Source organism: Strix uralensis, chromosome 16 (genome assembly GCF_047716275.1).
Source record: "Strix uralensis isolate ZFMK-TIS-50842 chromosome 16, bStrUra1, whole genome shotgun sequence".
Lineage (NCBI taxonomy): Eukaryota > Metazoa > Chordata > Aves > Strigiformes > Strigidae > Strix > Strix uralensis.
The window spans coordinates 2799944-2824370 of record NC_133987.1 but is presented as its reverse complement, the minus strand read 5'-3'; the positions used below and the strand labels follow the sequence as shown (position 1 = coordinate 2824370).

Here is a 24427-nt window from a genome sequence, read left to right as displayed (position 1 = left end):
TGGATGAGGTTTATAGGCGCGCAGTGTACATAAGGGTGGCGTACGTACACATATACACTGAATACACAGCTGCTCCTCCCGGCCTTGTGTGACTGACCAGCACTCAGTAACTTCCGAGAACCTGTTCCGTAGGCCCAAAAGCTAATTTTTAATTTTTAAGCAGCTTGCTGATGTCATTTCTTAAGTAACAAACGACGAGCCGGACCCCGCAGGGAAGCACTGCGGGCACCGCCCGCTCCCGCCTGAGGAGACCCCCGGGGCGGCTCCTCCCGCCCCTCAGGCGCCGCTTCCCGCCGTGGCCGGGCGGGGCGGGCTCGCGCGCATGCGCAGCGGGGGGGGGGGGGGGGGGGGGGGGGGGGGGGGGGGGGGGGGGGGGGGGGGGCGGGGCGCGGCGGCGGTGGTGGCGGGCGGACGCGCATGCGCGGTGTGGCGGCAGCGGCCGGGGCCATGTCGGGCCGCGGACGGCGGCGCGCGGGAGCGGCGCGGGAGCAGCCGGGGACTGAGGCGGCCGGTGCCTCGCCGAGGTGGTGCCGGTGGCGGAGGGGGGGCGCGGCGCGGGGCGGCGCGGCGCTGACGGCTGTTTTCGCTGTGCCCGCAGGGTGAGCCGGTTCTGCCCGCAGTGCGGGCGCAGCGTGGAGCCCGCCTTCCGCTTCTGCCCGGCCTGCGGCGAGAGGCTGCCCGCGCCGCTGCAGGAGGAGCGCCCGCCGCAGACAGCGCCGGCCCCGCCGCCCCAGCAGGCCCGGAGCCCTGTGGCCTCCCCGCCGCCTTCCCCGGCCCGGCCCGCGGGCCCAGCTCGGCCCAGCTCCCGCTCGCCCCGCAAGGCGCGGCCTGGCCCGGCGGTGCCGCTCCCGGCGGAGACGGTGCTCACGGACCAGGGCAGCGGGCGGTGGAGGCTGGTCCGGCTCCTGGAGGAGAGCGGCTGCGGGCTGATGTACGAAGGTGCGGTGGGGTCTGGGGCGGGCGGGGGTCCCGGGAGCGGGCCCGGCCTTCCCGGGAGGCGGCGGGGGAGAGGGGTGGGCTGCGGGCAGGGCCCGGGGTCAGGGCGGGCGGGAGCAGGCCCCACCGCGGGCAGTGCCTGTCCCCGGCTGTTCGGCCGCGCACCTCGCGGGGCCCGCAGCCGCTGTCGGGCGTCCCTAGACGGGCAGAACCCGCCGTGAGCAGCCGGCGCGGTGCGGAGGGGATGGCAGGCTGCGGTGTCCCGGAGGGCAGCGACCGGCTGGGCCACGGGCTCTGGCGTTCCCACGGTGGGCTTCCACCCTGGAAGCGCCCTGCCAGCGCGGAGCTCAGCACTAGCGGAGATCGAGCGGAGGCTGGACCCCTCTGTTACTTGAAATACAAATCGTTAGGGGCCACACTTCCTCTGTCTGGTTTTTAAGTTCAAAACCTAAATGCTGCCAGCACCGTACCAGAGTTCCAGTGTTGTAGGTGGTGACAGTATTGACGACGTGTCAGTTTGGGATTCTCAACCTGGTTTTGGGGCCAAAAGAAAACAGCTAAATCATCTAGGCTGCTTCTCAACTGTTTAGTGACTGCTGATCTTTTCTCTCCAGTCTGGATGTAAACTTCAAAGAAAAGGTTTTGATCTTATTCTCCATTGTTAACTTGGAAACACTGTTGAGGAGGAATTTTCTCTGTTAGTAAGATTTCCCTGTTATTTGGCTTTAGTTTCTCTTTAATTACTTATGCTGTTGCATAAAAAGGTCTGAACATCCACCTGTGTCATTAAAAAGATGTGATGTTGGAAAAAGAGAAAATCAATGTTGTTATAGTGGAGAGTGCTTTTCTAGAAACACCCTTTGGGTGATGAGCAGCAGATAACCTGTGTACAGCACTCGGTCTAAGAGCAGAAGAGGAGCTACCCCAAGGCCGAGTAGTGGTGCAAATCTTTTTGGAGAGGGAAGGCCACATACAACTCTTACATCCATGCAGAGCAGAAGGGACTTTGGCATCTCTTACAGACTTGACCAACTATGAAGTGAGCTGGAGGGAATGCTCAGCCAATGAATTTGGGGGTGCCTTTGAGATTCTACTAATGATTTGTTCTTTACATGCCGCCTTCAAAGCACCCCACTACTGTAGCCATGCCTAGATGCTTCTGTGACTTAAGCAGAACTGCACTTGAAGCATGTCAGGGGTGCTGTGCTTCTGGAGCAAGGTAAGAATTATTTTGTAGAAATCTAGGAAGATGCTGGCACAGAGGATGCTTTTGCAAAGACTAAGTGAAAGAAGGAGAGTTAAGTAAAAGCCAGCTGCACAGGCTGTGTTTAATGATGCAGCTGATGCTGCAAGTACCTCTTTTCTCTGCTCCTGTAACCACATCTGTTCCATCCTTCCACAGCACAGTCAGCATCTGGAACCTGCCCTCAAAAGCAAAGATACTCCCTCAAACTTGTGAGTTTTGATCTGTTTGGGTAAGGAATAGTGCATAGTGTACTGTGTCCAGGGCCTGACCCATTTGGCCTGTATGACTAAAAGTGTCAGAGGAATTCAGAGAAAGTGGTCCCAGAGGCCTCTTCCAGCTTAGGAGATTTCCTGAGAGAGTCATGCTTGGGTCCCAGTAGAAGTTGGCTTTTCTGCTGAAAGTGTGAAGAAAATAGGTATGAGGATTAAAAAAAGGAAAAGCCTTCATCCCAGAAGGTTGCCTCTTTGATCCACTAAGCTCAGTAATCTCCAAAACTGAATCTGGTGGTGTAAGATAGAGATTTAGATTCATTAATGTCAGACCTGTTTGGTTTTTTTTTTTTTCCTGTATGGCAAGTACGTGCATACCGTGCTGAAGTCTGGGGAAACTGGAGAGGTTAGAACTTGGTGGCTGTGCTGAGGTAGTGTGATGAACCAGCATTGAGAGACTCTGTAAGGCCAGAACACATTTTAAAATCAAACAGTAATTATCGTTGGAGTTCCAAGCCAGCTTTCTAGGCACTCGCCAATAACTTGAGTTCTCCAGAAACAAACTAGTTCCAGTAATAGCTGTTCTGCAATGGAAATTTGGTTGATTGATTTCCAGTGACTCACAAATCGGAGCAGAGAGATCGTTTTCCTGTCTGCCGTGGCTCTTGGGGGTTGCTTGTCTGTGGGAAGACCAGTGCTGACTAGTGGCTCTGTGGGGGACCTGGTGGTGCCCACTCTTGTGAGCACTTGAAAAATCTCTCCCTTTTGTCAGAAGAGACATTTAAGAGGATGGAGAAACAGTGTTAATAAGAAAAGACAGCTAAGTGCCACAAAACTAGAACCAGTAGGTGGGAAACTGTAATCACTCTGTATGCAACACTCCCAACTCCTCTGTTTTGCACCTTTGACATCTTCTGGTGTTTTGCCAGCCCAGCCCGTGCCGTTGCAGAGGGCTGTGGAGTATGATATGGCACACGAGAGCATTTTGGCTCCTGGGTTTGGTGGCTCAGATTGGCTCACCAGGCAAGGTGCAGAATAAAAGATCTGGAACGTGGTCATTTGTGTTGTCTGCAGCCTGCTGATCCTCTAGCTGCCTTGGCCAGTTGTGGGCAGGGCCTTTGGTATCAAAGCAGCTAGAATATAAAACTGCTGCTTCCTCCCATGCGTACGAGCATCTGTCCCAAGTTAGGTTGCAGTATGCTGAATATGTACGTGTGCGTAAACACATATTGACTGTAAACTATGTGCATTTCAGGTCTCTCGATAACAGCAGTAGTAAAAGTGCTGATTTAAAAAGATGGATTGTAAGATGTCAGCACACTACCCAGACACTTAAATGTCACAAATACAGACTTGGGTCACTTTCTGATGGCTAGAATAAAATGTTACAGCTCTTTGTTGAGACTTGCCTGTTCGCAGAAATAACCTCATGTGTGCTGTGGATAAGGAGGTCATCTCTGTCTCCTTTTAACAACAGCTTTGGGGCCAGAGCTCGCTCTGGGTTACTGGGTGGTCTGCATTGTCTAGCAGTCTTTAAGCCACAGACAGTTGTAAATGGTAGTGCTTGAAATGGCCAACTTGAGACAGCCACTCCCTCGTTCTGTGCTGATACTCACAGTTCATGTGGTTGGTAGATGCAGCATTAAATAGCGAACCAAAAGACCAGAGCTCTGTTCCTGATCTAGTATTTGATTTTTTTTTTTTTTGGGGTGGGGGTGGTGTTGCTTTATTTAAAATGAGTAGTGAAGGTCTTGTAACAATCTTGCCCAAGTTTCCCTTTCTAGCAGGGTTTGCATGGCTGAAGTAACACTCCTCCTTCCTGTTCCCTTTAGGATGTCAAAGATGGCAAGATCTACAATGAACAGAATTTCTTCCAGCGAGCTGCGAAGGCAGGCACAGGTTGGTGCTTCTTGGAAGGGCAAGGACTAGGAAAACTGGCATTGCTCTCTCCTCAGTTATGTGAGTCTCTCGGCGGGCCAGGCTAGAATAATTCACTGCTTGGTTAGTGCCAGAGTGCTGAGAAGTTTGGTCAGGAGCCTGCTCTCCCAGGAGCCTCTGTGTACCTTAGGACACCGCAGTACTGGCATTTTGAAGCTTTCTTGTTCTCCCTCTGCTTTGTCTTGATCTCACTGGTAGCTGTTCAGCTCTGCAGCCTGACCTGCTTTGGCTCCCTCTCTCTTCTGTGCCCCTTCCACGGGTGTTTCTGTCAGCTGCTATCTGGTATTTACTCCATTGATCCAAAAACATGAGCGAGAGTAAAGCTGACCAGAGAACATGGGCAGGGGGGACGGAGGAATTCATGTCAAACCTGCACTTTTGGGAGGACTGTAAAAATCTTCTCCATCTCTCTCTCCCCCCCGCTTCTTGTTTTACCTCGCCCTATAGCAGCCACATGCCTTAGCCTGCTCTGGTATTCCCAGCATCCTTTCTGTCTTACTCTTGCTCTGCAGTGCTGTGTGCGTTGGCAGCACGTTAGGCTGGCGTTTCTGGGACGGAATCAGTGTGAGAGAGGCTCCCAGCTGTGCGCTGCCCAGGGCAGAGCAGGCCTTTGGAGAAAGGGCATCCCCCTGACTGAGCTCCTTCGTTCTGGAGCTCCTTAGCAGCGTCTGCTGCACTCTGTCCTCTTCTCTCCCCTTCTAGTGCAGAAGTGGAAGAAGTGGCACTCTGTGCCGTTGCTGGGAATCCCCAATTGCGTTGGCTTTGGACTGCATGCAGATAGCTACAGGTGAGGTGACTCTGCAAAGGGCACAGCTGAGCTCTTCTGCCCACAGCTGCCATCTTGGGCTTTCCTCCTTCTCTCCTTGCTGTCTGCTGTTCCTTCTCTCATTGTCCCCTGGGCTCCTAACCTTATGCACTGCTCCTACCTCATTTATTATAACAGATGGTTTGCCCCTCTCATTATCCCGCTTCCTTCAGTCATTGTGTTGATGGTGAAGTCACTGCTTTTGCTGTTTCTGTCCCTCAGGCCAGGGGACACCTTATTCCTACCTTTTAAGCTTAACACGAAGGGGAGGCTCAGGCTGTATATCTGCAACACATGATCAGCATGTCTATCCTTTTCAAGAACTTTTCTGTTATGAAAAGTTGAGGAAATGTTTGCCCAGGTCAACCTGGAGTTGAAGGAGGGGGGACTGATCCAGGTGGATCACTTGATGAGTGTCTGTTGTGAGGTTTCCAAGTCAGGTAGGTACTGCTGTGTGCTAAGCCCTTGTCTCTTGTAGGTTTCTGGTGTTCTCTGACCTAGGGCGAACTCTTCAGTCTGTCCTGAATGATGGCTTACACCTACTGAGAGAGAAGGCAGCTTTTCAGATTGTAGTCCGGCTGGTATGTAGAGAACCAATGCTGTCTAAGACACTTCTTCAGAAAAGACCTATAACTTTCTTCCAGATCTTTCAAAGGTGTTTTAAAGCTGATCCAGGGGGTTGGCTGGGGTCTTTAAGTTGTATCTCTCAAGCCTGTTGTAAACTTGGGTAGCATCTTTTGAGTAGTATGTCATCTTGAGGGAGTTTAGGGTAAGGAGAATGAGAGAAACGTGACACTTGAAGATTAGAGGCTGTGAGATGTGGTACTTTTTGTGCTCTTCCACACGGCTGCGGGGAGCTGGGGAGGGTCAGCAGCTGAAGGAGTCTGTGTGGTTCTGATGTGCTTGCCTCTTCTGTTTACTCCTAGCTAGACTGCCTGGAGTACATTCATGAAAACGAGTATGTGCATGGGGACATCACAGCTGAGAACATCTATTTGAACCCCGCAGACCTCACACAGGTAGGGAGCAGCAGTGAGGGCGGGCTGGTGGGGAGGGATGGAGCACCAGCCGGTCCCTGCTGCTGGGTGGGGAGCAGGGCAGTCCGAGCAGCTGCTGTGGGGGAGGGTTGTGGGTGATGCTGTAAGCAGAATTCACACCGCACACACGCTCAGGTGGGTACTTCTTGATGTCTTCTAGGTGACCCTAGCAGGCTATTGCTATGCGTTCCGTTACTGCCCAGGAGGGAAGCACGTGGCTCAGCGCGAAGGCAGCAGGACCCCTCATGAAGGCACGATAGAGTTTATCAGTCTGGACAGCCACAAGGGAGCAGGTGAGTCTTGGTTTCTGACACATGCCAGCAAAGCTCAGCTAGAGCTGTTACTGTGGCAGTGCTCTCTGGAGCTAGGGCTCCCTGCTGGCATTTCTGTTATTGCCGCTTTCCAGGCGTTCGCCTGCACCCAAGTTCCTCTTTGGGTTGTTTTCTCTTGCCTCTCTCTGGGCTGCTGTGTTGAGACTTGCCGGGTCTCTCAGTGACTGCAGCAAGAGGTGCAGGGATGTTCCTCCTCCATCTGGAGCCTTGGCTACTGCAGGCTTGTGAGGAATAGAAAACAGAGCCGCTTCGTGCTGGCGTAGCAGGGATCTGTTTCAAGCCAGACTGGATCCCTGCCCAAAACAGATTTGCAGCAGGCTGTGCTCTGACCTTGAAGCAGTGAGAGCTGGAAAGGCATTTAAATTAGCCAGTTCCTCTCCTGGTTGGGATGTGACTGTTCTCTCTCCCAGTGTTCAGACTGGGCAAATCTTCCTCCAGAGGCTGGGAGGTGATTCTTCAACTGTGTGAATTAGGCTCCCAGGAGTGTTGGTATCGTAGAGCACATCTTAATGAAGCTCTTGCATTCCTTTACTTCTGCTCTTTAGACTTGTGTCCCTTCGTGAGGCTGCCTGTTTTACAGAAGGGTCACCTCAAATAGAGACTTCCAAGGTTGTGCAGTGGGTGCTGGAGTCCTTACTTGCCTTTGGAGGGGAGATGCTAGCCAGGGCATAATCTGGGATGGCTCCCAAACTTTTTTTTTTTTTTTTTCACATGTGAATCTCTCTTCCCATCAGGACCATCTCGCCGGAGTGACCTGGAATCGCTGGGCTACTGTCTTCTGAAATGGCTCTGTGGCTTCTTGCCTTGGTCTGATGAGCTGGACAAAGTAGAAACGGTGGTGGAGAAGAAGGAAAAGTAGGAGAAATCATCTACTCTCTTGGGAAATGCTCGGCAGAAAGCAGTGAGGGAGGTTTTGTGACTGAAGAGAAATCACTCAGTCATAGTACACGGTTGGGATGTGGGTAAATCCCACTGTAAAGGCTGAGCCTGGCCAAAGGGTGTTTGATGAACCCTGATTTCTGCTCCATTCAGAACGTGGCTGTCTGAATTCAGCCTTTTTTATTTTGTGTCCCTGTTGCCACAGACAGTGTGCCTGCTCTGTTGCTTCTCATGTGACAGTGCTCTGCACTGATTATTCCAGGTACAAAGGGGATGTGAAATGCCTTCTCCAGCTGTGCTTCAGGCAGAGATCCATTCCAGGTATGGGCTTGCTCTCTGTGACAGTGGGATTTGAGGAGGGAGGACTAACTGCACTTGAAGGTAGCACCTTCTCTGTGCTGGGGTGCTAGTCCAGGGTGGCTTCCCCTGGTGAGGGTGACCAGGCATTGCATGGACTGGTTGACAGGCTCCTCCTATGAGCAAATCCCTTGTTTTCTTTACAGCAAAACAAGGAGGGCTGCTACTCATTATGAGCCTTGCTGCAGAGGCAAGTGTTCTGGTGGCTTTAAAAATGGAATATTTGGGGCTAGAGGTCATTTCCCTGTCTTTGAGCTTCGTATTAGCCTTTGGTTTTGTTTCCCCTCTCTGCAGCTGGCCAGGGTAGGTCTGAGGCGGCCAGTTGGCAGCTTTGTAAAGACAACTGGGGCTGCTGTGCTGCTCCACGCAGTGATGTTCCTTGCTTTGCAGATGCCCTGCAGAGCTACCTGCGGCAAGTACTGGCACTAGAGTACGAGGAGAAGCCTGACTATGAGGCCCTGCGGCAGCTCTTCAAGAAGGCACTGGAAAAGATGAAAGCTTCAGCTTATGACTCTGTGGATATCCAAATGGTGCCCTGAGTAAGTGCCAGTAGTCTGGATTGCAGCAGCAGGGAGCGCTTGCCCCCCTGTGAGCACAGGAGCAGCGCCGTGCCGCTGACCTGCGCCCCGTGCCCTGCCTGCAGCACCCCAGGAGCTGAGGGCAGGACGGGCTGGTCTCTGAGATCTCTCCAGGCAAGACCTGGCTGCTCCTGACGTGCGGAGGGAGCGCTGGCCCTTCAGTGTTGAGACCAGGCCAGTGCCACGCAAAGCCAGGCTTAGCCTGAGTTACAGCATGTAACTCTTTTTCTGGAAATACTTGTCCTTGGGGAATACAAGGGTTAATAAATGGTCTGCAGTGGGGTGGAGGCGTTAACAAAATGCAGACTGATGCAATCTGGTCCTTTTCTCATTTTTTTTAAAAAACCCTGAGGCTCTGGGCTTTGCCTTCTCAGAAAGTAGCTTGTAGTTCTGGGTTTATTGCTTCTAGCAGTAAGTAGTGGCTCTCTAGGCCCAGGTGCTTTGTTTTATTCCTGAGGCACCTCAAAAATTGAGGCTTGATACACAGACAGATCTAATTTTAGTCCAGGGCTGTGTGAGCCCAGGCCCCTGGATTAAGCAGCAAGTCCCTGGAACATGGAGCTATCTCCTCATCACCTAATTTACTCTTCCTGGGAAGGAATTGAATTGTTTTGTGCCTTTTCTTTCAGATCAAGAGAACTTGTACAGGAAAGGAGTTCAAATCTCTCTGCAGTGTGAGGCCTTTCCTGCAGATATTTAACTGTTACCTACTTGTTTTAGAACTGAGAGAGGTTTTTATAAGTGTTTTCTTCCCGTTTTAATGTGACCCAATGCCAAATTTTGAGCTGCTGCTGTAACAAGTGAATGTGAAGACACTCCTGCAGGGCAAGTCATTATATGCAGTAGCTGAAGACCTGCACTGCAGCCAGCAGGAGAAGGGTGAAGCCTGGCACAGGAAAACTAAATCAGGGACTTTTTAACTACACTGGTATTACATAGTTTTGTAATAAACTTTGTGGAGGAGCACCCAGTGCTGTTCTCTGTTGGTTATTTGCCATGTTCAAGGCCTTTCTGGGGCTGCTGGGGGGTTGTGAGGGTGGTGTTCTCCCAGCTGCTCATGCTCAGGCTCGGCTGCAACTTCATCACAAGAACTTGGCTCAGAGCTAAACTTTGTCTTCATCCCCAAACATCCCATCAGTTCTCCAAGCCCCAGGTCAATGAAACACGTTATTGAAGGAAACAAGAGACACATCTATATTAAAAAACACTTTATAAAAACAACACTACACTGTATTTATATAAATTGTTGCCATCTGCCACAGTAACTTCTAACCAGAGAGTCATGGAGTCCAGTTCCAGTGTTCAATTCAGTGACATCTCCTGGAGGTCTTGTACCTTGGTATTTCAATGCTCACTACCTGTCTGTAAGGAGGAGGCTGTTCTACTGTTCACAGGCTGAAGCAGCTTTAACCTAGGCTTGCTAGGCTGAGGTCAGTGGAGGTGGTTTCTTTAAACTGTTACCAAAGCAGCACAGATTTAATTTTTGATAAGCATATGCTGCCCTGGCAAATTAGGAGCCAGTAACAAAGTTTAAATGAGGGCTTTCAGAAAGACAAACTGTCTGCCCTTAGTGCCTGTTTCTAGTGTTAAGTGATCTGTGCTTTCCTTGAGGACACATTAATGGAAATAGCAAGGAAGACTGCGAGACAGGAATGAAATTAAGCCACTGGCTGGAGGTGACAGTTCAGCCACAGCATTCCAGCAGAGGAACAGTTTGCAGAGATCACATTACTGGAGTACTGGGCAGTGAAGCATTAAGGCACAGAAGGATTTTTCAGGCGAGAAAAACGTGGCAGAGACAACCAGAGGCAAATGGGGATGAAAACCATCTGAGAGGTAGGTAGAAAAGAAGCTCAGACCTGCAGTGAGCCTTCATTTACCTCTTGGTTGTATCTATAAAAACCTTGTATCAGTGCAGCAAATAGTATATACATAGAAGTGGGAAACACCAGCTGAGTGAGGCAGTACCTGGCCAGAAGGAAGAGGCAGCACAACCTCAAAAAGGTCTTTCAAGTGGAAGAATTCAAGCATAGTGTTACATCCAGTAACCTAAGAACCAAAGTCAATTCTTTTTTTATAATGCCAGGCCTCACAGCAAAGCAAGGGACATGACAAGTTGTTTTTTTTTTTTTTTTTTTTTTATCAACAAGGAGTAACTAGTGAGGTATGACAAATACTAACTATAAAGTTTCATGTGGAGAAGAATCTTAATTTGCAGAGACTCAGACAATAAGGGATACTTTAAAAAGGCAGCTATCAAGGAAAGAAATGGTCCAGAAGTAAGCTACAGAATTACAAGATAGACAAAGTTGAGGGGAAGGGCTCTTTCTGGAGGTATTGACAATTATTCACTATCATCCCTGTGTGACTAAAACAGAAATACTAGAACATGAAGAAATCAGAGGCTGAAGAAGCCCCTGTTGACCCTTCACTGTGTTCTGCCACGTTTTTTCGCTTGACTTGCCTTCTCTCACGCCTGCCATCACTAGGCCTAGCACAGACTGCCTGTAAACGTGACTCCAGGTAATGAGGCAGGCACGGCTCCCTGTTTGTGGCACTGCCGGGGGACAGTGCTGAGGTAGGTTTGAGGAATGCTCCAAAGCTGCCTTCTACAGAAGATGTAGGACTGGCACTGTAGACGGAAGAGTAGCCTGAGCTCCCTTCCAGGTTAGAACTTCTTGGGCTGAGACACGCCGACAGCCTGCGAGCGTCATCCGGGTCCCTCAGCGGTAGCGCGTGCCCAACCCACGCCACATTTAGGGTGTCTTCATCGCTGGAGTCCTCACAGCAGTGCTCCTCAGGGTCCATGTAGACCACCGACATGTCCAGGATCCCACTGGGACCTGTCACTGAGGAACAATAAAAGAAAAGGTCAGTTTTGATTTGGGCAACACCAAGTTCAGCACAGAATCAAGCAGAAAAAAACAAGAGTGTAAACCTCATGTCTACTTACACGCGGAGGGGAGGGTAGAGCACTAAGTTAACCCTCATTTAAAACAATAACTTTTCCCCCCCTCAGACTGTTAGGATAGATACTAAGAGCTGTTTAGAAACTGAACAGCCAGTCCCAGAGTCAGCGAAACAAACAGATAAAACAGTGTTTCTAACACAGTGAGGCATTCATCACGTCTGGTCCACTACCAGCAGTCTCACTTTGAAATGCTAAGCAGCTACAAACCCCTTCATCGTGTTCTGAAGCAGTACAGAGAAAGAGAACAGATATATACCTCTAAAATAGTTTAACAATTATAACCACTGGGGAAGGGAGAAAGTTTTTCCAACTGGTTTTCAGCTGAAAAGTTCAGGCTTCTGGTGCCTGAGGAACAGTTTTAAGCAAAGATGAAAAAGACAGGTGTAATGCTCTTGTCTTTTTATAAGGAGAATAAAACCCTCACCATCTCCATCTCTCTCGCCTTCACTTTCCTGATCACCTTCATAACCAGAGCAGGAATCTAAACTCCAGTCTAGGAAGTTATCTAGAAGACTTTCTTCCTGGGTGGATAGCTCTGCTGTGGGGGTAGTCACAAAGCTGCCTCTGTCATCCTGGATGCTGTCTTCCCTCCTCCTGTAGCAAGAAAATCCAGAAGTTGCACATCAAAAGCCAAGTCTTCTTTTCCAGTTCTTTTAATAGGTATGTCAAGGTAATTACAGAAAAATTGATCATATTTAAGATTAAGAATGAAACCTCAGGATACCAGAGAGGAAGAAAGGCTCACACTAATCTTTAGAGACATTTACAGTGATGAGTTATACTAGCCTTTTAGCTCTTTTTCCAGCAGGAGAGCTAAGGAAAGTCTGAATTTCCACCACGTTTGTGTGCAAGGGCCTGGGCCCTGGGTCCTCCTGTTTCACACCCAACAATGAACAGAGCTGGCTGTAACTCATTATCTAAAAAAAAAAAAAAAAAAAATAAAAATCAAAGAGCCAGTAAGAATTAGACCATGAATTTCCCAGAAGGAATAAACAGTCAGAAGGAGGCTATTTGTCTTTATTTTCTAGGAGAAATCTATCCCGGTGAGTTCTTCCCACATGTACTCCAACAGAGCAGTTATAGTTCCCGCCTATCAAATTTAAGACTACTACTTTATTTAGATATTCTCTCTTCTAAAAGTCTAAAGTTAGAACCCCCTTCCCATTATTTGAAGTTTACACATCCCGCCATATGCTAGTTTTGCTCTGGGTGTCAGACAGCAGCAAATGAAGACAAAGAGCTCACCCACCTCTTCTTTGCCTATTGCTTCATAACGCTCATCTTCAAATCGTTGTTTCACTGCAGTTAAGGACACCTGCCTATAATCCTTCGGGATATTATCAAGGAAACTGGAAAGAAAGATTAAAGCCCCAATCTTAGAATGGATTACATGAAGCAATGTTAACAAAACATGCCAGTTTAAATACTTTCCCCTCTGTGCTAGGGAAGTTGGTGTTTCAGCAGAGCTGCTAAGCAGCTAGCCAGGACACTTGGTGCATCCAACTCCTTTCCTGTTCTTTGAGGTAAACAAGGTATTTGCCTTGTACTCTTTAAGAAGTGAGCTACGTTGCTACTGGAACTCCTTCTGAAGCTCACCAATAAGCCATTTGCAGTCTTTTGAATTTGTCAAGCTGAAACCTGTTAAGCCTTGAGGAGCATCACATTTTCTGTGCCCCCCTACCAGTTGAGAGCAATAGAATAGCTATCCCTGAGCTGGCCCCCAGGCCTCAGTGCCTTGTGGTGGGGAGAGCGAGGCAGTTTCCCAAAGCCTCCTCCTTCACCGGGAACGGCTGACTCTATAGATGCAGCGTGGCTGCAAGAGCTGGAATCCAAGTACTCATGTGCCCTCCCAGAAGAGTTCTAAAATTATTACCACTTTTGGTAGAGGCTTAGCACACAGGGCAACAGGTCTTCAAGAGAGAAACCGGTACACTCAGACAGCTGGCTGGTCCAGGGGTGTGCTGGAAAAGAAAATACATATTACCATTTCACAGAGCTTGGTAGTTCTGTAATCAGACAGATTTTTTTTTTTTAATGGGATAAAGATCGTGATCTTTACGAGCTTATGCCTGTACATAGTTCATTCAGTTCACAGTTAGCTTCAAGGATAGGTTTACCTGCCAAACTGAAAGTTATATCTAAGTATAGAAATCTCATTTAAACTCAAAGCTTGCATAGTCTGATGCTAATACTCTTGTTCATCATAGCTATTAAGAGGCAAAATAGACAGAACCCAACTCTTCGTTTTGCAGTCCCTTGTCCCCCTCTTCCCCCACCTCCCCCAGCCAAGCAATTGGGACATCTTGCCTAAAGACAAAGTAACACCAAAAAAGCCCCAAAGGCTCCCTAAAAAGTCAAAGGCAGATGGACATACCATGCTGGAGCTCCACCTAAGGTAAGGTTCCTTACCTTGCCTGTGGAGTATCTTAGCCAGCAGCAGTGCCGCAGCAGCCAGCCGAGCTGGGGAATACACGCAAAGGCTTGTGTTTAGGAGTGACAGTTCACAGATGAAGCTGTAAAGGTGAAGAGTTCTTCTCTCCAGTGAGACTATGTTTGACAATACTTCTTTGTAGTCCACAATGGTAGGTATCTAGTGCAGAAAGGAGAACAGAGGTTGGCAATACAAGATGAGCACCAATTATTTAGAACAGTTGTTTCCAGGAGATGCTGTTTTAAAACTTAAGTTTTAATCTCAACAGAAAGGCAGAGGCTTTTGTATTTGCATGCTCTGAAATATGCATGGTCTCCACAGCTGATTGAGAACACTCACATAAAACCCCAATATCTTAGATAACGAGAAGCGCCAATTACAACAGCCTGACTTCAATAGCAGCCCAAGGGGTGAAATATTCCATCCACTTTCCAAACTCACCCTTATCTTTCCTTCTAGGGCAGAAATGATCTCACCCATCATTCTGACCAGGTCTTCATATTTGTATGTGTTGTCTGTTAGCCACACAGCTTCCCGTATTGTCAAGATTTCTTTGCTGATGAAACTGCAATATTAAATATTAACAGTCAGCCCCAGAAGAAAGGAAATTTGTGCACCTATGCACTAATGGTTTTGTGGCAGATAAATGCACCCAAGATGACCAGAGAGTTAAACAACTTTATAAGGTACTTTCCCAGGTACAGACCAGGAAAGAAAGAAAGTTTATTTCACCTTTAAGCTGAAACCCCCTACTAGAACATTCCTAATTCCTCATTTATGAAACCTCTCCTAGGTTAAGGTGCAAGATACTAATGAAATACAGAGAATAGTTTTACATGGTGCCAGTGGTTCACCTGAGCATAACAAACTAAACTATGTAACAACACTGCTGCAGTTGTTCCTTAGAGGGTTACTCATTCTAATAGGGCGTGAAATACTTCAGTTGCTGATGGAATGCATTTAGACCAATCCACCACTATGGAGTCTTTTTGTATTTAAAAACATGTTCAAGGATTTATATTTTGTGTCTCATTTGCAGAGACCGTGTTTGTATGTGAACACAGTTCAAGAAGCAGTCAACGCAGAGGGAAGCCAAAGATTTTTTCCAGTATTATTATTAGCAAGGAGGGGGAAAAAAAAAAAAAAAGCTTGAGCTGCAGAAATGAATTTGAATGATCACAATAACCACTTCTGTTCACCAGTCAGAACCCCTACCGTGTGCAAATGACCATGCAGGCTATTCCCAAAAGCTGGAGTCGAGCCCGAGGCACAGGTCTCAGCTTCAAATAACGATCCACACATCCCACTGTCATATGAAGGCACAGGCTAGAAAAGTCTTTCATGGTAGCCACTTCTACCAGCCAGTCAACCAGGATGTACCTAGACAGGAAAGACAGAGACATAATCTGTGCAGTTAGAAGCCATTTCAACCAGTGCTGACCACCCTCCCCACACCTAGTTACCGAGTCCCTTCTCCACTCAAAAGTTCCAAGCCAAGAAATTTCACCAAAAGAATTTTCAGGAAAAATGACATGTTGCACTGAGGTAAGGATTTGCAACCAGAGGTTTGTTATTTTCTGAAGGGTCAACAGTTTTAAGTTGTCTGTGAAATGGAATTTGAAACTATCCTATAATAGGCACTTGCATAAGGAAAGTGTAGGGCATATCAATTAGGAGGCTAAAGGCCACTAAGATAACTAGAGTAACTATAGCTTCAACAGGTCAAACAGTGCCTCTGGTCCTTGAAGAACTTGTCTTGACAAATGCAAGAACTTACAATCCAGAAAAACCCTCACACACCTCATTTCAGTTCTTCTGATCCCGGATCTGAGTTTTTACCTCATTGTTTCATTCATTCCTTTCTGCACAGTGAAGATACTTTGCTTGCTGATAGGAAGGGAAGCTTGAAAGATTTGAGACACCATTTCACTGCAAGATTTTGCTTCTAATCCTAGTTGGTTTCCATTCCCACAAGCTTTGGCTAAAGCTATCTGTAGTACAGAGAACACAAAAGAAAGTATTTTTTTTACCAAATGCAAGCTAAGGCAGCACAGGATGGTCCTGTAATTTTCCTGCTGAAAACAAGAGAGCGAACATGACAAACTAATTGAATCAGTAGTTCTTAGTTTGGCTTAAATGGCACAAATTATTTGTGGGCAGGCTTTTAAGTCTGTCAAAATATGCATCTTTACTCAGATTGTACCACAGCCGTGCAGTATTTCCAAAAGAGGGGAACCTACAGAGTAAATACACACATGCATATACAGATATTATTCAGCAGTTTTGACTCTGCTTCTAAAGGGAGGAGTCTGAACCTACAATGGCAGCATAGAAAAGACCACATAGACGTTTTCCTGGGAAAAGTCAGTCTTACCTGTGCTTCCCAGCAGCCCTTTGCTGCATAGTCTCGTAGCTTCCTGAGACTTTGGAGGTATCTGCCAGGATCTGACATCTACAGCAGGGAACATAAACAGATTTCAAACCCCGTTACCTTTACACAGTGAACAGAAGAACTGTAGTACTAATATCCAGAGAAATAACACTGCCTGTGGGCACGTCTATTATTTCAGCAACCAGTCTGTTTCTCATCATGACAACATTGCTTTTAAGAAACTTTCTTCAGTTCTTGCCCAAGGTCTCACAGGAAATGAGAAAGGTCACTCGGGATTCTGACACGAGAGCTTTGGCAGATTTATTAATGACAATGCAGGCAGCCTCCCCCCTCCTGTTCAGGAGTGAGCCATATGATCACTAGCCAGCAGTCCCTATGCCTTCAGCAGAGGAACTTCTGCTTGCACCTTGGCTACAACTGCTCGTAGACTCACTTTAAACACCAAGGCAGACACCAAAGCTCATTTGAGAGAGTTCTTAGTGCTCTCCTTCTTCATGAAGAAGGTAAGCTCTGAGGAACAGCAATTTCTTTCTGTGTATGTTCATTGCACATAACAGAGCTCCAGAAGTTACAGTGAAAAAGTTGTTTTGAGACAAAAAAATACTTACAGCTGCCTTTCTGTTACTTTCCCAAAGGAGGTAGGAGCTCTTTAAACAACCCTGCTTTGAAGATTCTTCAAACATTTCAAGGGATTCCTTCCTTTTTTCTTCATCCTAGGAAGAAAAGGCATGATGGTATTTTTGCTGTCCAGCCAACTGGATGCCAGATCTCACTTCAGAAGCTTCGGTACAGAAGAGCTCTGTACTGAGAGCTACAGAGCAGAATCAACCAGTTGCGAGTCCCCTTCGGACTATGAGGGGTGCTCCCACATCCACTCAGTGCTGCCATTTGGAGATCAGGCTCAGGAAGCTGTTAGTGGTTTTCCTCAGCTAGACAAAAGCTTTTTGGTTTGCTTGCCACTGAAGGATTTTTTTTTTTTTTAATATGCATTATGACTGGAAGGCTTCCTCTGAGACCTGAACACACTGCAAGCCCATGATCTAGCCAAAATTAATTTCACCATTTGTAAAATTCAATAAACTCAGTTGATAATGTTCCTTTAAACAAACAATAAATTAAACTCATGAGAGCAGAAATTCCTAGGCCACTTGAGGAATATAAGAGCATTTGGCTGATTTTTTTTTTTTTTTTAAAATCAAGGTAAACAGCATGAGCATCACCAAAAAAAGTACCCAAACACTTCAAATCAGAAACACCACTCACCTCAAAGAGACTCAAGACCTTAGCCAAGCAGTGGAGAATAGATCCTTTCTGAGCCTGAAGAAAGCATTAAGATAAAGCATTGTTAAAGATAAACAAAGAACAGTAGCAATTTTTGCTAGTAATTCCAGACTACAATTTTGTTTGCCTTTCAATCATCCCTCACCCCTGTTTTTCTCAGTGTTTTGTTATTTTTGAGACAGTACTGAATGTCTCAGAAGAGACAGTACAGGCCTCTGGCACTCATGATATACCAAGTGTAGTTTGGCAATAAATTCATTAAAATGATTGATCCACAGTCATTTAAGCAACAAAAGCATAGGAGCTCCTGGGGGAAACAAAAATATTTTTTCCAAAATAACTACATGCAGGTACTAGCCTGTGTTAAAGACAAGGGCAGAAAGAAATCTTACTTTCTCCAGCTGACACTCTGCTTTGAGACTCTCATAGACCACAGCTTTACAACAGCTTCCACTCAAGGACCAGGGTGGGCGGATAAAAAGCCAAATAAATGGGGCTGCACACACATTCAAACGCTCCGCCAGACTGAAGAAATGAGAGGCCTTTAATCCATTCACTTCTGCACGACCCTCATCGGAGATGGACACTGAACAAAAAAAAAAGCCAGAAATCATTTAGAGTTTATTCAGAGCACGTGCTTAGCATTTAGTCAGGCCAAGACAGACAGTAAGATACAATCAGGAAAAGATTGAACAGTGTCTTCCCTTTAGAGCCTTAAAAATCATGGAGATGGCAAAAGAAGAAAAATCTTACTACAGTCAGTCTTTAGGCACACAGAACCCTAAGTTGGGGGGGGGGGGGGGGGCATTCTGCAAATACCACCACTCAAAGCAATGTTAATTCCTGTCAGAGTACAAACAAATTGGTATGCAAGTCACCTGCCTTGCCAGTACCCTCTGTGAGGAGGCTCCTCCTGTCAACTGTCAGTCCCTTTTGTTGCATTTATCACACTAGGTAAGCAGCTAAGCTTGATCAGAAGTTTACAAAGGATAACTTCTAAACATGAATTCATAAGCTATACATTGACTTCTTTTCGAAAAGAGCTGTGCACTATACTATCATTTAAAACCTAGCAGTTTAGTGGCCAGTGCTTAAGCTGCACTGAAAGGTAAAACTGAAGAGACATCATAGTAAATGAGACCAAACCACCCACCGAAGCCAGCAAACTGCCTCTGCACTTCCCTGCTCTAGAACCTGGGTACAAAAGCATCAGTGTTTGAGATACAGGAGAAACAGCTTTGTAAGCAGCCAGTTAAAGTGCCAACTTTATGATGAACAATTAGTCTGATCTATACCTATAAATAAGCTTTTAGCTCATCTACATTTCCTTTTGTCATGCCATCTTCCCCAAAGACCCGAGTACAAGCTTCCACACTTACAGCCTTCATTGTACAGGTACGCTATCCCCAGCTTCACAGCAGCTTCAAAGTTACCACTTTCAGCCGCCCTGAATGGGAAACAGAAGATACTTGAGGTTGAAATCAGTAGGTGCTTCCAGGCCCACATCCTCAAACAAGTTACTTCAGTGGAGGCCAGGCTGTGAGTTTGGTGATCACCAACCATAAGCACACATGCTTTTACTACAGAAGTTACAAACATAAGTTATGCTGAGGCTTTTCTTGCTGCAGTCCTTTTGTATGCCGATGTCCAGGAAAATTTGACAATTCATAGGAACTGTTTCTCGTTTCCATGCGACATTCCCAACACCAGAATTCAATAACACGTTTTGGTACTTGTACCCTCAAGGACATGCACCAAGCCCTTGTGCTCCTCCCTTCCAAACTGATGTGCACATAGTAATCTTCAGAAAGAACATAACACATTCATCAAAGAACCATCAGTCAGAAACAAAACAATTATCGTGACATTTAAACTGATGGATCCCCTTCAAATCAGATGGATAAAAAGCTGTTCTCTGACCTTTTTAAGCAGATTTATCATTACCCTCTCAAACTTCACTCTTTTTAATACTGAACTTTACCTATTTTTCAATACACTGATTTGCACATGAAGTGACCAAGCCAACTCAGGCTTATAAATATGGTTATGCTCTTGAGCCTCTGATCTCACTTGCACATTCATATGAAAACACCAGTAACAGATTTCAGTTAATGTGCTATGTTCTAATATAGAATATTAATGCCCTTAAAGAGAAATAACTTTGGTATATGCAATGGGCCCTGCTCCAGTTAAAGAGACAGCAGTTATAAGCTGCAGCTTAGACATGAAATCAACAATTTGTCATCACTCTAAGCAAAGACTTCTACAAAAAGTGAAAGTCAGATCCCATATTTACACTAAGGACTGATTAAAATTGTGTATCTACCTTCAAACATCCTCTTCTATAATGTCAGACAAATTTGATTCTTAAGCTTACCTTTCAAACATCTTCAGATTGTTTGGAGAAGGCCATATTTCTTGGAAATTTGCACATGCCCAAACACTAGCATGGTTATCAACAAGGTATTTAAGATGAGAGTTCACCTGCAAGGGGGGAGCGTAGACTGTTAATTACTAAAATAAAGGGTCCAACAGAAAAATAGTTCTTTGCAATCTAATTTTAGATAGGTAACTAATTAATCACAAGTTAATCCTAAATCATTACCTGCCTAATCACCATTAAGGCAAGAGATGCCACACCAAACTAATTTGTTCAGCCACAGTGATCCAGCAGGACAATTCCCACAGAAAATTTACACAGAGCACTCAAATACTAATCTTCTTAAGCTTGAGTACTGAGAAATAAAAGTGCTGCTGGGATAGCAAAAAATCTAATTACTGCATGTATTCTTTGGTTTTCTTCAGGTTTAGCCTGACACGAGAAGCCAGCCTTTTCCATGTGCGGTTCTGGCTCCTAAAGGCAGAGATAAGCTGTGGTGTGTGCCAGAGGGGAAGCAGTAGCAGACTCACAGCTCTGACTGAGAGGATGTCCTCAGCAGCAAGGCCCTTCAGAACATGGAACAGAACATCCTCAGGCAGACTTAACAACGTCAGAACTCGAGGCCTTTTTCTTATCCTTCGCCTTGAAGGGAAGGAAAAGCACCTGGAACATCTGCAGTGAACCACTGGAAAACAAAAACATAGGACACCTCAGTTAGTGATAGAACAGTATAAGGAAAAAAGGCACATTATACACATACAGAAATGTGTTTACTCGAGTGCCTATTTACTGCAGCATAGGACACTTCTTCAAACATATTAATCATAGAGAAACTTAGCATGTGTCACATAACGCTGTCAGACTAAGCCACAAAGTAGGAAGTGACTTGTTCAATTTAGTCAATTAAGCTAAGTGGCTCAGAAGAGATGGCTCACGCACAAGTCCTCTTCATCGAGGAGAACCCCTCCATGCCCTAACTCTATCATCCCACTGTGTTTAGTTAAACTGTCACTACTGCAACTTTATTACCTCCCCCACACCCCAACTTTTTCTCCTCAATTGATAGCAGTCCTTGGAATGTGACCAGAGAGATTAGGAAGTTAAGACCCACCAAAGCAGCTCAAGCCAAAAGCCCATCTCTCTAAGCAGCCACTTGCTGCCATGGGTGCTCATGGAAGATCCCCAAGAACCAGCAACCCCTTTTCTGAAGTTTCAGCACGTTGTAGCATTCATAGACTAAGGCATCGCCTACATCCTCTGTTCCTCATTAAGACAGATTTTACCTTCACTGCATTCATCAAGAGAAGAAAACGATGTAACAGACAAAGCAAAACCAAGAAGAGCACATGAGTACCGCTTGCTGGTGGGGATTCCTACTCCACAGTAGAAAGCCCAATCCCTTTTCCATCTCCTGAGGGTAGCGCCGTGCTGCAGGGATAGCTGCCACCAAGAGCCTGGCCCCCGCTGCACTCCAGATCCCCACCACCCACAGCAGTCTGACTAGCAAACAGCAGAAATTCAAATCAGTGAACAGTGCTAGGAAGGAAGAAAAGCATATTCCCCACTTGCAGCCTGCAAGTGGCAGTGAAGGACCACCCTCACGGAGCAGCACTTGGGTAGGAGGACCCCAATCAATCCCAGTTCATGCTGCACCTTTCAGAGCCCTGCCATGCAGCAGTGGAGATGCCAGCAGCGCTCCTTTCCACATCAGCTCTTATAGCTCTCAGGAGCAGTCTGTACAAGCAACAGAGGCCCATTTCTGAGCAAAAAACCAGGATGAACATTTTCTTTGCAGACGTGAAGGCTCAAAAAAAAAAATTCTGAAGTTAAAGCTTGAGTCCCACAAATTAAAAGGACATGTAAGGGCCTTTGTCTTTATTACAGAGGATTTCTTGGTTGTATTTTTCAAATCTGGTTTAAGTCTCTTACAAAGAGATTATATTTGGGAAGTTTATTTACTGACTTTTTTCTAAAAAAACTTAATAAAAGACACAGACTCTACTAGAGAGCCCCGTACTGTGCAACATGCACGTGCTAGCATTGCTTACCCTATTTGCACAAGTTCATTATTAGTTTGAATATTTTTTGATGTAAATGAAAACAGTAGAGTAATAGTAGTAGTACAACATACACCAAACCACCCCATATTATCTACGAAGTAAACCAGGTTAGAGCTATGTAGTCTCACTAGATTATAGGCTCAAAGACATAAACTGAGAGAATGATGCGACTCTCAAGCTCTCTTTTTACGATGAAAGTAGAAGGTGGCTGAAAAGTCAAGGTGAAGATAGAGAATTTTAATGAGGCAAATATTCTTCTCCATTAATATGTTTTCCTCTTTGGCCTGCCCTTCTACTTTGGGTATTTAACACCTCCTGGTTACAATCTAACACACCGAAAGCCTCCTGATCTCATACTAACCTCCACTCCTCCACACAGAACTTCAGTGAGACACTGGAGAAGCAACACATTGCATTTCTCTTTGAGAAGATAAGAGCAACAGCTCTTACCAGCTGCAGTGAATGGAAAAAATGTATGGACTGGCCAGTTACACCCTCATCTCCCTCTGAGTGTGCCAGCCCATAGAACCGGGAAGTGTCCAGACTTACAGACTGCACAGCCAATGCGACGATTACGGACAATTTGTTCACTGCAAAGTTGCTGCATCAGACTCAGTTACTTAATACAGGTTTTCCAGTTTGCAAAGGGAAGGTTATCTGGGTTTTCAGCAGCATCCTTAAGAGGAGCCTGCAGATTCCTAAGGGGTCCATGAGCCATGGCTAACACATCTTTTTCTGTTCATATATGCTATTAACATCCTCTGCACTTCACGTTTAACGAAGTGAATCACCAGCCTGATCAAAATAGCATCCAATGTTTCACCAGTAGCATGCACCTTACCTGTTACCCGTCTTTGATTAAAAAGCTATTCCCATGAAAATAAAAACTTTTTAACGTGTGCCGGGTAGAATAATGCTCTCCTTCTCATCCTCTTCCCCCCTCTCTGAAGAAAACTTCAGCAATATTTTTGCCATGAAAAAGAAATGGACTTCTGTACTGGTGTACCAATTAAACCTGTACGGACATCTGAATGACTGGGGAACACGGGGTACCTGGGCAGCTCAGGGAAGAGGAAAATTCAATTTCAAAAGCCAGGAAGTTGCACAGGGAAATCTTTGATTTGTTGCTTCACAAAATCAGAGTGGTTTAGGCTGGAAGAGAACTCTGGAGATCATCCAGTCCAACTGCCCTGCCTGAGCAGGGTCAGCTACAGCAGGCTGCTCAGGACCACGTCCAGCTGGGTTTGAAAATCTCCGAGGATAGAGACTCCACAACCACTCTGGGCAAGCTGGGCCACCGTTCAGTCACCCTTAGACCAAAACCTGCTTTTTCTTATGTTTGAACGGGGTTTTCCACTTATCAATTTGCACCCAACAAATTCAAAGACGTCTTACACGTTATTCTGCACACAACCCACATTTCTTAACGCCTTCTTAGGCGTTAACGACTTCTCTTCGCAGTTCGAAGCACAGGAGTGCTCAGAGACATCCGCCAACTATGGCCACGGCTCCTCCAGCGAAAGAGCGGGAGCAGAGCGGCCTCAGGTGCGGCGCCGAGGCACCGACACCCCGGCGGGGGGGCAGACAGCGCTCCGCCGGCCGTTCCTGCGGGCAGAGCCCTTTCCGAAGCGGGAAGCCCCGGGCGGCCGCAGCCCGGAGTGACCGGGATCCCCCAGGCAGCGCCCCCGAGTCCCCGGCCCGCACCGCTCCCCGCCGCTGCTGCCGTTAGAATTACGGCGCGCGCGGCCGCTACCGGCCGCCGCTACCGGCCCACCGCCACCGGCCCGCCGCCATCGGTCCCCACAGCCCTCGCTGGCACCGGCGGCCCCTCAGGCGCCGGCGGGAGCCGCAGCAGAGCCCAGGCAGGGCCCGCTCTCCCAGGGCGCGTCCCTCTCCCGCCTCCACCGCCCCCGCAGTCCCCTCAGGAGGCGCCCAGCGCGGGGCGGGGGAAAGAGGCCGCCGCGGAGCCGCCGGCGCCCCTCAGAGCTGAGGGGGAGGGAGGAAGAGGGACGACGCGGCACCCCCGGAGCCCACAGCCAGGCCCGCACTCACCACCGGCCTTCATCGCGGCGCGTCCCCGGAGACCGAGCAGTCACGACCAGCCGCCGCGCCCAGACCGGCTCCGAGTGAACGGCACCGCGAGGGGGGCGGGGCCGAACCGGCAGGCGGAGAGGCGGGGCTTGCAGCGGGAGAGCACGCCCCCCCGGCCTTAGCCACGCCCCCTCCCCTCAGCGAGGGTCAGGGAAGGCGCAGGCAGCGAGCCCCGCCCAGGCCACGCCCCCCGGGGCGGCCGGCGCTCCTCCCGCCCGCCATAGGCCCAGCGCTGCCCGGCACCGCCTACCCGCCGCGCGCACTTTTTTTTTAAACACTGCAGGCTTTCTGATTGGCCGGAAGGCCAACGAGAGGCGGTTCTCGCCCCGCCCCGCCGGCTGCGATTGGACGCCGAGGATGCGAATTCGAATTGGGGCAGTTGGCGGTTCGAGCGTCTCGCGGACACGGCAGCTGTGGCGCATGCGTACGCGCCAAGGACACACACACCCCCCCCCCCCGGTGGGGGCGTTGCCTTGGCAACCGGCGCCGATGCGAGGCCATTCC

General features: G+C 47.7%; 2 protein-coding genes across 3 annotated transcripts; one reads left to right on the top strand and one right to left on the bottom strand.

Annotated features, from left to right (window-relative positions):
• The first annotated feature begins 401 nt into the window (after window positions 1-401).
• Window positions 402-9287, top strand: VRK3 (VRK serine/threonine kinase 3). Of its 2 annotated transcripts, none has more exons than XM_074885796.1 (12): window positions 402-524; window positions 599-939; window positions 2339-2391; window positions 4224-4290; window positions 5032-5116; window positions 5613-5715; window positions 6061-6153; window positions 6332-6464; window positions 7238-7358; window positions 7645-7703; window positions 8130-8278; window positions 8947-9287. In XM_074885796.1, exons 1-11 carry the CDS (start codon window positions 418-420, stop codon window positions 8276-8278), a joined length of 1311 nt encoding a protein of 436 aa, XP_074741897.1. In that variant the 5' UTR covers window positions 402-417; the 3' UTR covers window positions 8947-9287. The 2 variants fall into 2 exon arrangements, with proteins under 2 accessions (XP_074741897.1, XP_074741896.1); XM_074885795.1 differs by having other exon boundaries at window positions 2339-2411; window positions 5037-5116.
• Window positions 9288-9512: 225 nt separating this feature from the next.
• CCNF (cyclin F) lies at window positions 9513-23945 on the bottom strand. Its single transcript, XM_074886309.1, has 17 exons — window positions 23885-23945; window positions 20303-20457; window positions 19770-19876; window positions 18772-18839; window positions 17785-17978; window positions 17375-17428; window positions 16720-16824; window positions 16094-16171; window positions 15559-15710; window positions 14935-15099; window positions 14161-14284; window positions 13698-13878; window positions 13162-13249; window positions 12538-12637; window positions 12075-12205; window positions 11713-11882; window positions 9513-11166 (listed from the first exon to the last, which is right to left on the bottom strand). The coding sequence occupies exons 1-17, from the start codon at window positions 23895-23897 to the stop codon at window positions 10700-10702; spliced, it is 2352 nt and encodes a 783-aa protein (XP_074742410.1). The 5' UTR covers window positions 23898-23945; the 3' UTR covers window positions 9513-10699.
• Window positions 23946-24427: the final 482 nt, after the last annotated feature.

Excerpts from the sequence above, each read along its gene's own strand:
- VRK3 (XM_074885795.1), top strand. The coding sequence starts at position 418 with ATGCGCGGTGTGGCGGCAGCGGCCGGGGCCATGTCGGGCCGCGGACGG. Across the intron at positions 2,412-4,223 it reads GTGAGTTTTGATCTGTTTGG|GATGTCAAAGATGGCAAGAT; the intron begins GTAAGGAATAGT and ends TGTTCCCTTTAG. Across the intron at positions 4,291-5,036 it reads AGCTGCGAAGGCAGGCACAG|AAGTGGAAGAAGTGGCACTC; the intron begins GTTGGTGCTTCT and ends CTTCTAGTGCAG.
- CCNF (XM_074886309.1), bottom strand. Across the intron at positions 17,979-18,771 it reads GTACCTGTACAATGAAGGCT|TGTCCATCTCCGATGAGGGT; the intron begins GTAAGTGTGGAA and ends TTTTTTGTTCAG. Across the intron at positions 15,100-15,558 it reads GGAATGAATGAAACAATGAG|GTACATCCTGGTTGACTGGC; the intron begins GTAAAAACTCAG and ends TTTCCTGTCTAG.